The sequence below is a fragment of the Miniopterus schreibersii genome, assembly GCF_964146895.1.
Source record: "Miniopterus schreibersii genome assembly, chromosome: 4".
Classification (NCBI taxonomy): domain Eukaryota; kingdom Metazoa; phylum Chordata; class Mammalia; order Chiroptera; family Miniopteridae; genus Miniopterus; species Miniopterus schreibersii.
Genome location: NC_138105.1, coordinates 68,192,681 through 68,208,139, shown reverse-complemented (window position 1 = coordinate 68,208,139; position 15,459 = coordinate 68,192,681). Strand labels below are relative to the sequence as shown.

The 15,459-nt window shown below is 44.8% G+C and overlaps 2 protein-coding genes across 2 annotated transcripts in view; both read right to left on the bottom strand.

Annotated features, from left to right (window-relative positions):
- Positions 1 to 5,454, bottom strand: part of LOC308555716 (putative adhesion G protein-coupled receptor E4P) — a 45,496-nt gene extending 40,042 nt beyond the window's left edge. Inside the window, exon 1 of the mRNA XM_081134129.1 lies at positions 5,370 to 5,454. The gene's annotated coding sequence lies outside the window, so the exon portion shown is untranslated. The remainder of the gene's footprint in view (positions 1 to 5,369) is intronic.
- A 7,896-nt stretch (positions 5,455 to 13,350) lies between these two features.
- The window catches only part of ADGRE1 (adhesion G protein-coupled receptor E1), a gene marked incomplete at its 5' end in the record, with an annotated part of 46,488 nt that continues 44,379 nt past the window's right edge, over positions 13,351 to 15,459 (bottom strand). The window contains one exon of the mRNA XM_081135452.1: positions 13,351 to 13,945. Coding sequence (XP_080991578.1) covers positions 13,940 to 13,945 — 6 coding nt within the window. The 3' untranslated portion in view covers positions 13,351 to 13,939. The remainder of the gene's footprint in view (positions 13,946 to 15,459) is intronic.

The following is a 15,459-nucleotide window of genomic DNA, read 5'->3' as shown; positions in this document are numbered from 1 at the left end:
GTCACTAAATTAGTGTATGTTTGAAAAGTTCCCTAATAAAAGGGAGAGAAAAGATTGTCTTAAAGGTGTACTGTTAAGTAGATAGACACCAAGGGGCAGACATATGTATACTAACATTTGTGTAATAGGGAAAATAATAAAGATGTTACATATATGCAATTAGAAATATGTATACATATATTTCTAATACATTTACATAACAAGGAAACTATCTCCCCTTTTACACAGATGTTATCTATTCTCTCCACAATTGTATATGGCGTGTACACTTAGGCACACACAGAGTCATACAGGCCTGTGCACAAACATGTAAGTGCATCAGATGCACGTACATGTGTATAACAAGCTTGCATTGGCATGAAACCTTCCTGAAGCTGCCTAAGAAATTCCTAACACCTGTTGCCTTTGAAAACTGAGCGGCTGGGGAAATACAGTTTCCAGGGGCTAGGAGACTTTTCCCATTTTGTCCTTTCAAAATTTGGATTTCGAACCAAGTGAGGGTATTTCATAATCCAAAAATAAGTCTCTTTTCCCCCCAGTGACCTAACATTTGTTGAAACTAAAGACTTGTGCACAAACTTTTGTTTACTCCTAATTATCTAAATTGTAACAGCTGCATTCTCTCCATCCCATTCACTTATTCTAGAGGAGAGAATAGTAGAAGTACTAGACATCTCTATGAATGAGCTTTTCAGAGAGGACTTTAAAACACAAGGTAGCAGCGTTTGCCATACAATATCATTTCTAATGTAAAAAGTGCTGTGATCAAATCACGTCAATGGGCAGTTGAGGTTTAGGATAAATGTTCCAGTGCATGTTAGCAAAGGTAAGCCGCCCCAAAGTGATGCTAAAGGCACCGATGGGAAAAATACAGCCAAAGAGTTTAAATAGTTTCATAAAATGTCACTGGGAAGAAAGGCGGCATTTAAATATGTGTAATGCAAATAATTCAGTATTGTAAATAAAATAATGTAGGAGGCTAGTAAAATAACATGGAAAGCAATCGTGATGTAGGTTAGGATAATAGCAGGCAGAGCAAAATATAGAATATCACATTTAAAGGAATTATAAATGTCAGTAAGAGTGATTTTAAATTTCTTCTGCTTAACTGTAATTCTAAATTTTATACATTACTTTAGCAATAAGAAAATAATAACAATCATGGAATATTTTAACAGGAGAAGAAACAGAATGGCTTAAAATATGGTTTCTCTCCCTGGCCAGGGTTGCTCAGTGGTTAGAGCACCAGCCTGCATACTGGAGGGTCTCGGGTTCGATTCCCCATAAAGGGCATGTGCCCGGGTTGCACGTTTGACCCTCCACCCCTGGCTTGGGGCACATGTGGGAGGCAGCAGGTCGATGTGTTTCTCTCTCTCCCTCCCTCTCCCTTCCACACTCTCTAAAAATCAATGGAAAAAATATCCTAACTCCTCAGAAACCATATATATATATATGGTTTATCTTGGCAGCTCCATCCCTTCTCTATATTCCTGTTTTGACAATACCATTCTGCTTTATCATTGAGTTTGGAGTCCTTCAGGGCCTCCCTGTGGATCAAGTCTCTCTTGTCAGGTGCCCAAGACAACCAGTTTGATTTATTTATTTTTTAATCCTCACTCGAGGATATATTTTTATTGATTTGAGAGAGAGAGAGAGAGAGAGAGAGAGAGAGGGAGGGAGAGAGAAACATCGGTCAGTTGCCTCCCATACACACCCCAACCTGGGATTGAACCCACTACCTTTTGGTGTTAGGGACAGTGCTCCAACCAACTGAGCCACCCAGCAGGGTGACAACCTGAGTTTGAATTGCAAATCTGTAGTGACTAGTTCAGTGCCTCCTAGGTGGTGACTTTGCCTCTGAGCCTCAGTTTTCTCATCTGCAAAATGGAGCTAAGGAAAAGCATGTACTTCGTAGTATCCTCATGCTGATTCAGTGAGACGGTCTTTCACAGCGTGTGGCACCTGCCTGGCACATGGCAAGTGCTGAATAAAGTGAACCGTGATGAGGACAGGATATAATGACGGCGGTGCTGGTGGTGGAGATATTGATAACAGTGATGAAGGTGACGACGGTGATGGTGGTGGAAATGGTGGCTGCGGACAGCAAAGGGGCTCTGTAACAAACCTAACCAAAAGCAACCTCACAGTGTGGTCTGGTCATAAATTCCTAACTGGGCAGGTCATGGGGGGTAGTCACACCCCAGGCATATAAAAGGTTTACCTTTGTCGTAAGCAAGCCCTGTCCGTTGTTCTTGTTAACGCACCTTTGGAGTGCTGCTTTTTCAGACCCCTGGGAAGGGTAACCACCCTCAAGGGAGCACAGAATCTTACTGTCCTGTAACCAGTCATAGAGGTTTCCCTGCTTTGCTTTCTCCCACGGTTCTGTAATCTTCCTTCTCTTTACGTGCCCTCCTTAATTCCAAATATATAAAAGAAACTGCAAACTGTCATTCCGTGAAGCATTTTTCTCAGTCTTTGGTGACACTGCTTCCAGGTGCGTCCTCTGCTTGGCCCAAATAAACTCTTATAAAAATTCTCTACAGGTTTGGAGGGTCTTATGTTGGCTTGGTGATGATGGCGATGATGGTGCTGGTGAATGAAAATGGTGTACCTGGTGGTGGTAACAGTGGAAGGAGCATTTTGGTGATGACAGTGATGGTGGTGATGATGGTGGATGTGATAGTGATGGTGACAGTGGTGGTCATGGAGCTCTCTCATGTCCCTTCCATGACTCCAATTATAACTACGGCTTTGCATGCTAAGGACTGACCCGTCACCCTGTGATGATGAGAATTAACAAGGGTCCCATGAAGCCCCCACAGGAGCAAAATAGTGGTCTAAGAAGGCCCATTCCAGAAAATTATCTTATTCTTGATGGTCCCGAACAGGCTAGTCACACATTATGTGCTGGCACCAAACACGTAAATCAAATTTTGCTGAAGATACTTCTCTTAGCTCTCTCATTTTTTTAAATTTTTTTTATTATTATTATTTTAAATATATCTTTATTGATTTCAGAGAGAGGAAAGGAGAGGGGGAGAGAGAGATAGAAACATCAATGATGAGAGAGTCATTGATCAAGCCCACAATCAAGCATGTGCCCTGACCGGGAATCGAACCCCGATCACTTGGGTCCTAGGTCGATGCTCAACCGCTGAGCCACGCCTGGCCGGGCAGCTCTCTCATTTTAACTTCCTAAAAACATTTATGAAATTTCTATGACAGGCCAAGAGTTTACTAAGAACTTCAATGCTGTCATCTCTTGCAAAGCTCACAACCCATTCTATGATGTAAATTTCATGATCCCCATTTCTCAGATGAGGAAATTGATGCTCAAAGAGATTCTATCATTTGCCTCGCTTGCTCAAGGTGATGCTGCTACAAAAATGCTAAACTAAGACTTGGACAAAGCTGAGCTGGCTCCAAAGCCATTGTTTAAGCCCCACACCAAGATCCTGAACCCCAGTGCTCCCTAGGACCTAAACATGGAATATAAATAAGTGAGGCCATTTGGGGAAGCAATGGGGACTGTACAGAACTGGAGACAATGGGCTCTACCTAAAAACATTCAAATCCACATTTTCTTTAAATGCAAAACCAGTGGGCATGCTCCCTGACTGAAAATCAAATTCTATTCAGAGGACTTATACGCAGTCACCTCCTACATGCCTTCCCTTCTCTCAGTATTTGTTTGCCTTTGGGGTTCATGTTTCTCTTTCTTTCCCAGAATCTTCTCTAAAATACACTGGAAACTCCCGGCATAAAAAAGCCCTGTCTTGATAAAGACAATTCTTTTTTGAGGCCTCATTTGAAACCAGTTTAAATGGGTACTTTATGGAAAAGAGGTGATTATATTTTCCAGAACAGCTAGACCTCTAGCAATGCTGATTTGGGGGTTTTTTAAACCACTTTCCTGAGGAATGATTGGCATGTAAAAAGCTATATGTGTTTAATGCACAGACCTCAATGAGTCTGGAGAAAAGTACACACTCGTGAAACCATCACTACGATCAAGGCCATAAACATACCCACTGCCTCCCAAAGCGTGTCTCCCTGCCCCCTGTTTTTAATCTTCACTTGAGAATATTTTTTCCATTGCTTCTCAGAGAGAGTGGAGGGGGGGGTGGGGGAGAAACATCGATGTGAGAGCGGCACATCAATTGGTCGCCTCCCTCACTTGCCCTGACCGGGGCCCGGCAACCAAGGTACGTGCCCCTAGCCAGAATCGAACCCAAGACCCTTCAGTCTGAGGGCCAATGTTCTAACCACTGAGAAAACCAGCCAGGGCCTCCTGCCCCCTTTATGATTAGTGTGTGTGTAGGGGCATGTGTGTGTGTGTTCATCTTCCATAATTGAAACTTTAGACCCTTTATTTATCACCTCCCATATTTTCCTCTCCCCAGTCCCTGGCACCCACTTTCTACTTTCTGGCTCTTTGATCGTGACTCCTGTAGCTTCTACATATAAGTGAGATCACACAGTATTTGTCTTTCTGTGTCTGGCTGAATTCACATAGATGTCAAGGCTGATTTGCAGAGAACTGTGGCCATGACCCACTGTAAGAAATACATTTGCACCAGAGAGACGGAGAAAAAGAAAAAGAAAGAAGGAAGGAAGGAAGGAAGGGAGGGAGGGAGGGAGGGAGGGAGGGAGGGAGGGAGGGAGGGAGGGAGGGAGGAAGGAAGAAAAAGAAAGAAAGAAAGAACTGAGCCAAGTTTCGCAAATCAGTATTAACTACATGCAGCCTCTGATATTTTATAATTACAATCCTTTCATGCCTTTTAAAACACTGGTTGGTATCCATTAAATCGGTTTCATGAGCCCACCCTGCAACTGGCTGAAAAAACCCACCCCCCTGTAGATACTTTAGCCATAAATAAAACCGATGAGCCTTTCCCTGTGAGCCTGGCACTGAGTGTGCTGGTGTGTTTATGGGGTGAGGTGTGTGGGTGTGAAAAGCTTGGTGATTCACTGTGGGACCCTGGGACAATCACTCACACTTAGACCTTGTTTTCTCATTTTTCAGAACCAACGGGTTATCTGCTACATCTGCTTCAGACGCTGTGCCTTGCGCCTTTCTGATTTAGTTCCCCTTAAGCTCCTTAACCCACAGCTCCCCACCTCTCTGGCGAGCGCGTTAAAGCATTTCTGGCTGCTGCCCCTCACAGCCACTCCTCACCCGGGCGGAGGTGGGCAAGTGGACATGAGGCAGGTGCCCCCAAAGCAGCTTTCAAGAAATAAAGCCACAGGACATGTAATGAGGCCTCCCGGGATTTTTTTCCAATGCCAGAACATTTTTCTAGACCTAAGAATGCACAGGAAACATTTTCTACTTTCTAGGGGAAAACGCCAGACCGGTTCCTACTTACCCACGAGATGCAAATCCCTCGCTTCTGGCCCAGCCTGGGAGCTTCTCAGAGAAAAAGAAAGAAGTGACCTCTTATCTCGACCTCGTTTCTCAAGGAGCCTGGTGGGTGGAGCAGGCCGGGGTGTTGGCCGGGGAACTTGCAGAACCATTAGGTGGTACGTTACCCACCCGGCGGACCCTATTAAAGTGCCTCAGAAAATGAACTTGGAAAGGGTGATGGTGTCTAATGGGGAAACCAGGCAACGGAGAGTGGTGCGACCGCCGCCTACACCAAGGAAATGGACTCAGCTTTGGGGACGCTCCTTTAAGTTGGTGAACTTCTTAGTGAGAGACTTGAAAGCCAGAATATAGGAGAGAATCAGCATAGCCAGCTCCTACCCAGTTCCCTCTTGTCATATCCCATCTCAGCTTACCGCTTTGGGAAGAGAGCATGCCCATATTCTTGGTCTTTGAGTTGGGGTCACCCAACATAATCACACTCACCTACGTGGCTGGTAAAACTTTTGACTGGTCCCATTAGCTCGATGTCCTGCAAATTTCTTCTCCTTTGTATTGGAAGGATCTTTGTAAGATCCAGCAAAAGTATGGCCAATGTCCCCAACTTTGACAAGTCCAGATACACACCTGGTGCTTTACTCCTTGTCTGGGTTTTATTACATCTATGAAACATTGCCTTATTATTTGTAATATGAATATCTTCCTTTTTCAGGTTCCCATTTCTTTTTATAAAATATTTAAATTATCACCTGGATATAGTTCTCTAGTTGGGCTGGCCCTCAGCCCCTCCATGTCAGACTCAGAATATTTGCTGCCTGCAATACTCAAAATGTTTCTTTTGTGGGACCAAGGAAAGACAGTTTAAGCTTATTCTTGTCAGCTGAGCTGAAATGAACATTGTCTGAATGTTAAACTGAAATGCCTGAACCAATAGTCCCTGAAATTCTGAGCCTTCCATGTGTTCACAGCCTAAGTCTGCATGTGACAGATTATTTGCATAAGCAGATGCCAGAATGCCCCTTCTCCATGTGCAGTCCTCCCATGCTGACTTTAAACCTGGCCACACGGCTGGCTTTGGCCAAAGAAACAGCTAACAGAATGCAAGCAGAGATATGGAAAGTGCTTGCACATTGGGGCTTGCCCTCTTTTGCTGCACTTGAAACCTTGAGATCACTATGTGAATGAGCCTAAGCTAACCGCCTGGAGGAGGAGAGGCCACATGGAAGAGAAACAAGTCTCACTAGTCAATAATCCAGCACTCTGGTTGCCAAGCCACCAACCACCAAATGGAGAAGTGAGGCCATGCTAAACCATCTAGCCACCAGTTGACCCACTAACTGACCAAAAATGCAGGAAAGAGCCTGTCAGAGACCAGTAAAGCTAGCCTAGACCAGAAGAAATGTCTAGCCAATCCACAAAATCATGAACAAAATAATATAGCTGTTGTTCAAAGCAAAAGAAATTTGGGGGTGATTTGTTACACAGCCAAGGCTGACTGATATACTTCACAAAGTTGATAAAGACTAACTGGACTTTTAAGGGAACATAGTCAGGGGGATCTATGGGAGGAACTAGGGCTTATGGTAGTTCAGGTTCTCGCAACATAACCAAGAGAACCATACAGGAAAAACTATGTTTATTATGTTTATAATAAAGCCCTTCCCTTTATTTCTCTTCTATAAATGCCCCTCTGTCTTGGCACACAGGTCAGGGTGTGTGCGAGACTTGCCACGTCTGCATGCATTGGTTGCAACCCTTTCTTTTTCCTGAATAAATCCATTTTGGTGACAAAACACTGAGTCGATATTATTTTCAGTTGACAAAGTAGACTGGAAGGAGTACTTTACACACTGTTGTCAGGCATGGTAACATGACTTCAACTCCCAATCACAGATGATTGGACCTAGGAGGTGACCCAGCAGAAAACCAGCAGAACTAGAAACCATCAGGCAAGAGAATCTGTGGATGACCTTCCTCCTTGGTCTCTGCTTCAGGTACCTCACCTTCCCTTGGTTGAGCAATAGGCTGTCACCGTCGCAGGACCCCAGCTGGTCTCACAAACCAAGGGAGGAAATACTCAGTCTGAGGAACAGAGGTGTGGCCACCTCTCAAACTTCATCAAGCATGTAACGGTCCACTCTGGGCAACTGTAAAGAAACCGCTCTCCATCCTCCCCTGCCCTGAGCTGTGCACAGGGAGGTTGTCCTGTATGGACGCACCGTCAGGACCCTCTTGTGCTCTGTCTTCAGCTGGATGTGACTAGTGGAAGAAGAGGAGAACTGGAGGAGAGAGAAAGATGGGGTATTTTCCCAGGGGGCTGGATTCTTCTGTCACAGGCTAAGGCCTTTCCAAGTTTCTATAACTGCTCCCTCCCCTTGCCCCTTTAAGCCAAGGGCTGATAAGAGTTCTCCCACCCACTATGGCTGTTCTCAGGGTGCCCACCGTCCTTTGCTGGTTCCCCCCAGCCCTGCTGTGAGATTGTGATTTATGATAAGAAATATATCATTGGTCCTGTTCTGTTTCTGGCTCCTGATATCCTTGAAATTTCCTGAGTGATAAGAGCAATGGGAGCATCTTTTGTTAGAATATTTGGTCTTGTCTTCAGTTTCTTGATATCACTTCTGAGACATAAAGATGAAATAGGTGTCTGGTTAGTCATAACGAGCCCCTTCCCACCACAACTGAGCTTATGTTAATGAGGTGACTTCTGGAAAGCAGCTAAGGATGGGGGCTGGTTGCCAGGAGAGCCAACCAGGAATAGAATAGAGGGTAGGAACTTTCAGTCTCCGTCCCCCATTTCACCAGCGGGGCAGGGGACTAAAGGTTGAATCAGTCAACAATGGTCAATGATTTAATCACCTGTGCCTATATAATGATGCCTCCATAACCACCAACAGAACAGGGTTCAGAAAGCTGCTAGGTTCTGAGCACATGGCGATTGGGAGAGAGTGGTGCCTGTAGAGGACATGGAAGCTACACAGCTTTCCCCATGTACCTGGCCCTACGCATCTCGTAATCTGGTGGTTCCTGGATTATAGGCTTTCATTATAAACTGGTGGGCTAATATGTAACATGTTTCTCTGAGTTCTGTGAGCTACTCTAGCAAATTAATGGAACTCAAGGATGGAGTCGTGGGAACCTCCAACCTACAGCCAGTATCTCAGAAGCACAGGTGACAACCTGGACTTGAGATTGGCTTCTGAAGGTGGGGAGGCCGTCTTGTGGGACTGAGCCCTTCACTGGTGGGATCTGACGTTGTCTCCAGGTAGATGGTGTCAGAATGGAGTTGAATTATGGGCCACCTAGCCGATGTTGGAGAATTGCTTGCTGGTATGGAAACACCCCACACACACATTGGAATTGAGTTTAGAACCCCTTTTATCTGTCTATACATATAGAAATTTAATCCATTTGTCTGGGCCAGCTGCTTCTTGTCAAGTAAACAACTAATACACACCCTAGCACTATAAGCGGATCTACCTATTCTAACCAGAAGCCAACCCTGTTTCCATTAACTGTAACAAAAGAGGAAGGTACATTTCAGGGGAAAATAAAAAAAAAAAAGGAAACATCATCTTCCACCAAACTGTGGAACTCGAGCACAGAACATCAGTGCCACTTCCTTCTTTGCCAGTCATTTAACAATTGCTTCTCAGCAAACTAACTTCCCATGCCTTGATCAGTGGCATTCCACAGGAGTGGCTGGAAATGTGGTGACTGTGTCCTGCCCTATAAGAACAGGACACAAGAAGCAGAGCCCAGTAGTTGTGCCCTGTGAGAATGGGACCTAGACGTGATGCCAAAAGGCCCTGGTGAGCAGCTTGTAACTATGTTCTTTCTCACCCACTGGCTCACTGGAAATCAACGGACTCTAGTCCTTAGAATACACTGGAAGGAAAAGAAAGACAAGACAGAAGGGTGGACAGTCTGTCCAGCAGACCTAAGTGACTACTTGGAGGCCCCTGAAGTGAACAGGTAGAATGAGAGATGGTGCTGGGGTGTTTATGAGTCACAGTTGACTGTGCCCAAGTACAACAGCTCTGGGGCCCAGGAGACAGTGCCAGCCGAAAGTGAGGGTGCGAGCCTGCCTAGAGCACAGGTCAGGATGAATCTCGGCTTTCGGGGGACTTGGCCTGGCCACGGACGGGATCACTGTGCTGAGCTGGCAGACAGCTGAGGAAGGCATGTGAGGGACTCGGACTGGGATGTAGAGAAAGACGGTGGACACATCCTGAGCAGAGACCAGATGCTGTCTCAGCAGCACCCACAAACTCCTGAAAAGGGACATATCTGAGAAAAGGGAAGAGGAAAGAGTGTAACCTGAGATCCTGCCGTCCAAAACCTCGCCGTGTAACCTGAACCAGCCCATATGTGTAGCACAGGCAGATGCAGCTTGAACATTGCAAATTCCACACACAGTGGATAATTTTATCAATGTTGGGAACTATTCATGGAGGTCACAGACATGATATATAACAAATACTGATTATAAAGTGATGTATTATTCGGGGGGAGATGTTAAGTACTATTAGGTGGTGTACATTATAGATTTTCACAGGAGGGGTGGCTGGAAACGTGGTGACAGTGTCCCGCCCTGTAAGAACAGGACACAAGAAGCAGAGCCCAGGCATCCTCCTCCCAAAATCGGCGTTAGAAATGTCTCCTGAAGCTTTTTTTTTTTTTAAGATGAAAGCACATTATTAAAGGTATGTTTGCAAAAATAAAAGCCATTGCATTCCAGGTTCAATAAAGCCAAGTGGTAACAAGCTCTAAGGTCTTTCAGTAAGAGAAACTGAAATGTGAAGACAAGGAGGCAACCAGGTGACTGAGAACCCACAAAAGAAAGCTTTTCTAGGAGTAGATCTTATGTTATCTTCAAATTACTTTATTCCTAATGGTTTACTTTTTGACAGTGTGACAGCTTTTGTGCAGTTGTTTTTCTTCAACCAGACATCAAGACATGTAAACTTCCTCCCACTGATAACTATTCGTAATTTCAGAAGCATTTAAATGGAACATTTAAAATGTATCTCGAAGATGTTCGCTACAATGTTGTTTATAATACTGAAAATTTGGAAATGATGCAAACTTAGGTTAAATACGTTATGACACATGTGAACCATAGATTACCAGGCAACCACCAAGGAAAAAAATGAAGTTCCAAAAGGTCCAATGAGTTGAAAAGGTGTTCTCAATGGAACAAGTGGGAAAAATAAAGATTTCAAAATAATATAGGCATGCCTGCTGTAGGTCAGCCTCAGGACAATTTCCTACGTGGGCATGAGACACCTGGTGCTGCCATGCCAGGATTTTCCCCGTGCCTACAGACATCTGTAACTAATAGATTATTACTATAATCAAGCATCTTTAAGCAAGGAGTGCCAAGGACACATCCCATTTCCTTAAAAAACAGCTACAAATCTTCCCCCAGATCATGATCAGGACTAGGACTAGGATGAGGGGAGAGCAGCACTCGCCTCAGGCACAAAACTTAAGGGGGCACCAAAAACAAAGGAATCTACATAAACGCTATGTCAATGCAACATTTTCAAAATCAAAATCAATGCAAGAAAATCCATGATACATAAAATATTCAAATTCAAGATCTGTGCCATGCTGAGTCATAATGAACTTATAATACTTTTAAAATATAGTTCTAATAATTTTTTCTAGAACTTGATTTTGAAAATATTATTGATGAGTTTGCTTCCATTCAAACCAAGAAAGGCAAATTTTAATAAATTCTGGTTTGGGGATAAGTGAAATTTAAATTTAGAATAATGTTTTGGGTTCTAATATCCTTACTTTTCGGTTTCTCTATTTTTTTAAACTATTTTGATGTTCATGGGGAAAGGCACATTGTAGGTGGTCAATAAATATCACTTGAGAGAGTGGATCTGTATTTTTTAGACACTGTCAATTATTTGAATTATAAGAGGCCAAAGTTATTTCATCTCATATTTATGGAATTTGGGAACCATGCAGTTTTTATGCTGAGTCTCTTCCTCCAGTGGAGGCACATGAGACCACAGCAGTAAAGGAACTCACCAAGTGTAGCTTGATGCTATAGTAAGAAAAATTCCTATTGTGGAGGTCACAGCTTTATTCAATTACCTCAGAAACATGGGGTTCCTTAGGGCACCTGTATCTTAGAGCAACACGTAACACTGTGGTAGAGACAAAGCCTTGTGCAAGGCTTCTGTCAGAAAGAGCTATTCAAGCATATAGATTTATACAGCCTGGTGGCTAAGAGGAAATGAAGACCCAACCCCTCTTTGTACACTCAAAATGGTTGCAATCAAATGCAAAATGCTGACAGTTCCTCGGTTGCTGTATCAGTTAGCAATTGCCACAGAAATGCTTAACAGCAAACCAGTCCTGAAACTCTGCCTTAAGATCATCATACTTGATTGTTGATCCCGAGTCCGCGGCGAGGCAGGTGCTGATGGTGGCTGGGCTCATTCGTGAGACTACAGTGAGCAACAAGCTGGGTAAGGACAGCCTCGGCTGCTACAAAGGCAGCTTATCCCTCCTCCATTTGTTCCTCCCCTCCCTCCAGCAGCTGGCCTGGTGTGCTCTCATGGTGGGGGCAGGAGTGCGAAAGCAAGACCAGCCATGCAAAGGGCAAGAAGGAGCGCACGCCCGGTGTGCAAACCTCTGTCCTTGACTCGTTTGCTAAAACTGCATTGGCCAAAAAAGTCTCAAGGTCCAGCCAGAGTCAGAGCAGGGAGTGGTTACAAAGCCCCAGGGATGGGGTATGGAGAGGTGGAGGACCATTCTTGAGGCCGCCGCTGCAATCAACCTGCCACAGCTGGCTGTGGTTGAGAGCCAGGCCATGTCTTCCTTCAGTGTCCCTTACAACTGTCACCTCTGTGCTAAACACCTGGACAAACCGATCATAAATGAACGCACGTCTCAGCTTCCCTCCCAAGTTGTAGCTGCCACAGATAACAAAGATTAAGCTCCCATCAACCAAGTTTCATGTTATCAAACTGTCTTACCCATGATCATTACTGAGCTAATTCAATCCTAAGTAGTAAGTTGACTCAAAGTAGTTAGTCTTTTCTCTGCGTCCACAAACTAAGAATTTCTGGGGTCAAAGGAAGAGAAGGAGAGGGTCAAGGGGTTGGGAAAAGGAACTCCATGGTCAGGAGCTCAAAACCCAGATCAGCCACCTATGGCTGTATGGTGCTGAGAAAGTTACTTCACTTCTGAGTTTCAGTTTCCTCGTCTTCAAAATGGAGAATAACCATTTATGCACCCTATTTATGGAGACTCTGCTAAATATAGTTCTCTGCACTCGTGAAGTCTAAGTTGGAGACACCCTAGAAAAAGAGAAATTCTAATACAGGGCTAAAAAGCATGAAGCCTTAGGGGACACACAGAGGTGACACCTAATCCTACTTCAGATTCAGCGCCTAGTTCCTGGTGGGGGTGCTGACTAAACTGAGACTCAAAGTGAGGGCAGGAATCAGTCAAGTTTTCAGGAAAGGTGTCCTATGAAGAGAGAATGGCAGGTAAAAGTCCCAAACTCAAGATGTTTCCTTCCTGGCTATCAGCATGGCAAACAGAAGAATATTCTAGCATATTCTAGAACGTTCATTCAGAGGTACAACACAAATTCCCTGGGGATCTCGTTAACATGCAAGCTCTGGGTCTGCAGATCTGGGGTGGGGTCTGAGATCCTGCTTTTCTAACGAGGTGATGCTGACCCACGGACCACACGGACCACACTGAGTAGGGAGGTACTAGAGAGGCCACTGAGGGAGGATTTCTACATTTTAACTTCTCATCGCCTTCTCTCCCTGGCACTCAAGATTTTATGGGGGGTGGAGAGCAAGGTGGGACGTCGATACCTTTGTGAACAGGGTAAATCTGGCCAAGTCAGAAAAACGTTCCTGAAAGGAAGGTACATGTTGGTTCCCAGGAAACCAAAACACTTTCCAAAGGCTGTTGTCAGCAAGGGCTTCAACCCTTCACGAAACGCTAGAGCTCTGCTCCGTCACCCACTCCTACTTACCCGGATAACGCTCAAGCATTTGTGCCAAAGTAGCCTATGTGTCTACGCACTTTATTTGTCCGCTGGGACTGTCGTTACAGTTTTATTGACCATTTCTTTAAAAGCAGGAATAGTCTTTGTGAAAGGGTAAGCCAGTCAGGTGGCAAATCATTTACTGAGCGTTGTGCTGTGTCAGGCCTGTGGTAGGTGCTGGAGAGGCACCCTTGGAGCCACGCACCAATGAACATAAGAAAAGAATGGCAGCCAGATCATCTTGCTCATGCCATTGCACTGAGATCTGTTATTTCCACAAAATTCTGGAAGGGCAAAGATTTTCAGAACACAAAAGGTGAAACTGTCATCTGGAGCTGAAATTCTTGTTTCTCACCAGAACACAAAACCATGGGGAGACTGTCCACCCATCCATGCTTCGAACTGCCCAGATATTCTGGGGCTGGTAGGATCCTGTAATTTCTGCATCAAGCCAGGAAGAGAAGATTTCAGGATAGGCTCCTGCAGGCACTTGCTTTCCTCGAATGCTGCTCCATACCATACTTGAAAAGCAAAAAAGGTCTTTAACCCTGTGAGAGAGAAATCAGAGTCAGCAGCAGGATTAGCACAAATATAATTCCAGGAGTCGTATCTGTAAGGGGCAAGGGTCTTCTAAATATAGAGAGATAATACAGCCACAAAGACTAGAAGGATAAACATTAAAATGTTAACAGTGATTATTCCTAGTAGGGCAGGCATTGCTGGCAAACTGGAGCCACTCTCAAACTCTTCACCAATGACAGCTCCCATTATAGAAGCTAAAAAGCCAAACCCTTGATTTGTCAAATTCTTTTATAACTATGAGTGGTCATGCGATGCAGTTCAGACTGGGAAATCTGCTGAGGGGTGTCTGGGGAAGCTTTGGTTTCCTGTTAAAGGGAGGGGATTAAAAGGAGAGTCTACACTTCTGCCCATCCCTCTTCTTCCTGCCTTGACCATGGTCATGATGGCTGGAGCTATGGCAGCCATCCTGCAACCATGAAAATAATTTGATGAGCCCGGCTGGGCGTGGCTCAGGGGTTCAGCATCGACCTAGGATCCAGGCAATCGGGGCTCGATTCCTGGTCAGGGCACATGCCCAGGTTGTGGGCTCGATCAATGACTCTCATCATTGATGTTTCTATCTCTCTCTCTCCCTCTCCTTTCCTCTCTCTGAAATCAATAAAGATATATTAAAAAAAAAAAAAAAAAGAAAAGAATTTGAGGAAAAGCCAACATGCCACTAGTGGAATGGCAGATCTGGGTGAGTCTAGATCCTTTATAATACTACTGAGCAATAGAACCAACACCAGCAACCCTTAACTCTGGGCTTCTATTCTTACATGAAAAATAATTCCCTATTTAATTAAACCACTGAATCTTAGTTACTTGTTCTTGTAATATATCAGTGAGAAAACAAGACATTCTAGCAGGAGATGGAAGACCATGAATAATAAAATAAGGAAGCTATCGGGCATTGGAAAGTGGGGTGCTGTGAAAAGGAGTCAGTACAAAGGGGCGGGGAAACATGAATACAGGGTAGGAGGAGGAGTAGAGTTGTCAGAGGGACTCCATTGGTAAGAAATGAGAGAAACGAAGACTGGAAGGAGGTGGGCAAAGTGGGGGAGTTGGTCGTGTGGGTCCCAGGACAAGAACACTTAAGGCAGAGAGCTTCCAATTCAAAGTTCCTAGGGAAAAAGTGAGCCTGGCATGTCTGAAGAATCCTGAGCAGGCCAGTGTGGGTGGAGCAGAGTGAAGGGAGGGGTAGATTAGTTGAAGACGAGGTCAGGGGGGAAAAGAGTCAGATCAGAAAGGGCTCTGTGGGCCAGCAGGAGGACGCTGGCTTTTACTCTGAGTAAGGTGGGAGCCATGGAGTATTGTAGGCAAAGAGGAGGTGACCTGACTCAGGTGTCCACAGTGCCCTCTTGCTGCTGCAGGGAGAAATACTAAAGGCGGGCAGGGGAAAGCTGGCACGGGGCAGAAAGAAGTCAGATTCTGTACACACTTTGAGGAAGAGCAAACAGGATTTGCGGATGGTTGGTGATGGAGAGTGAGAGGAAAAGCG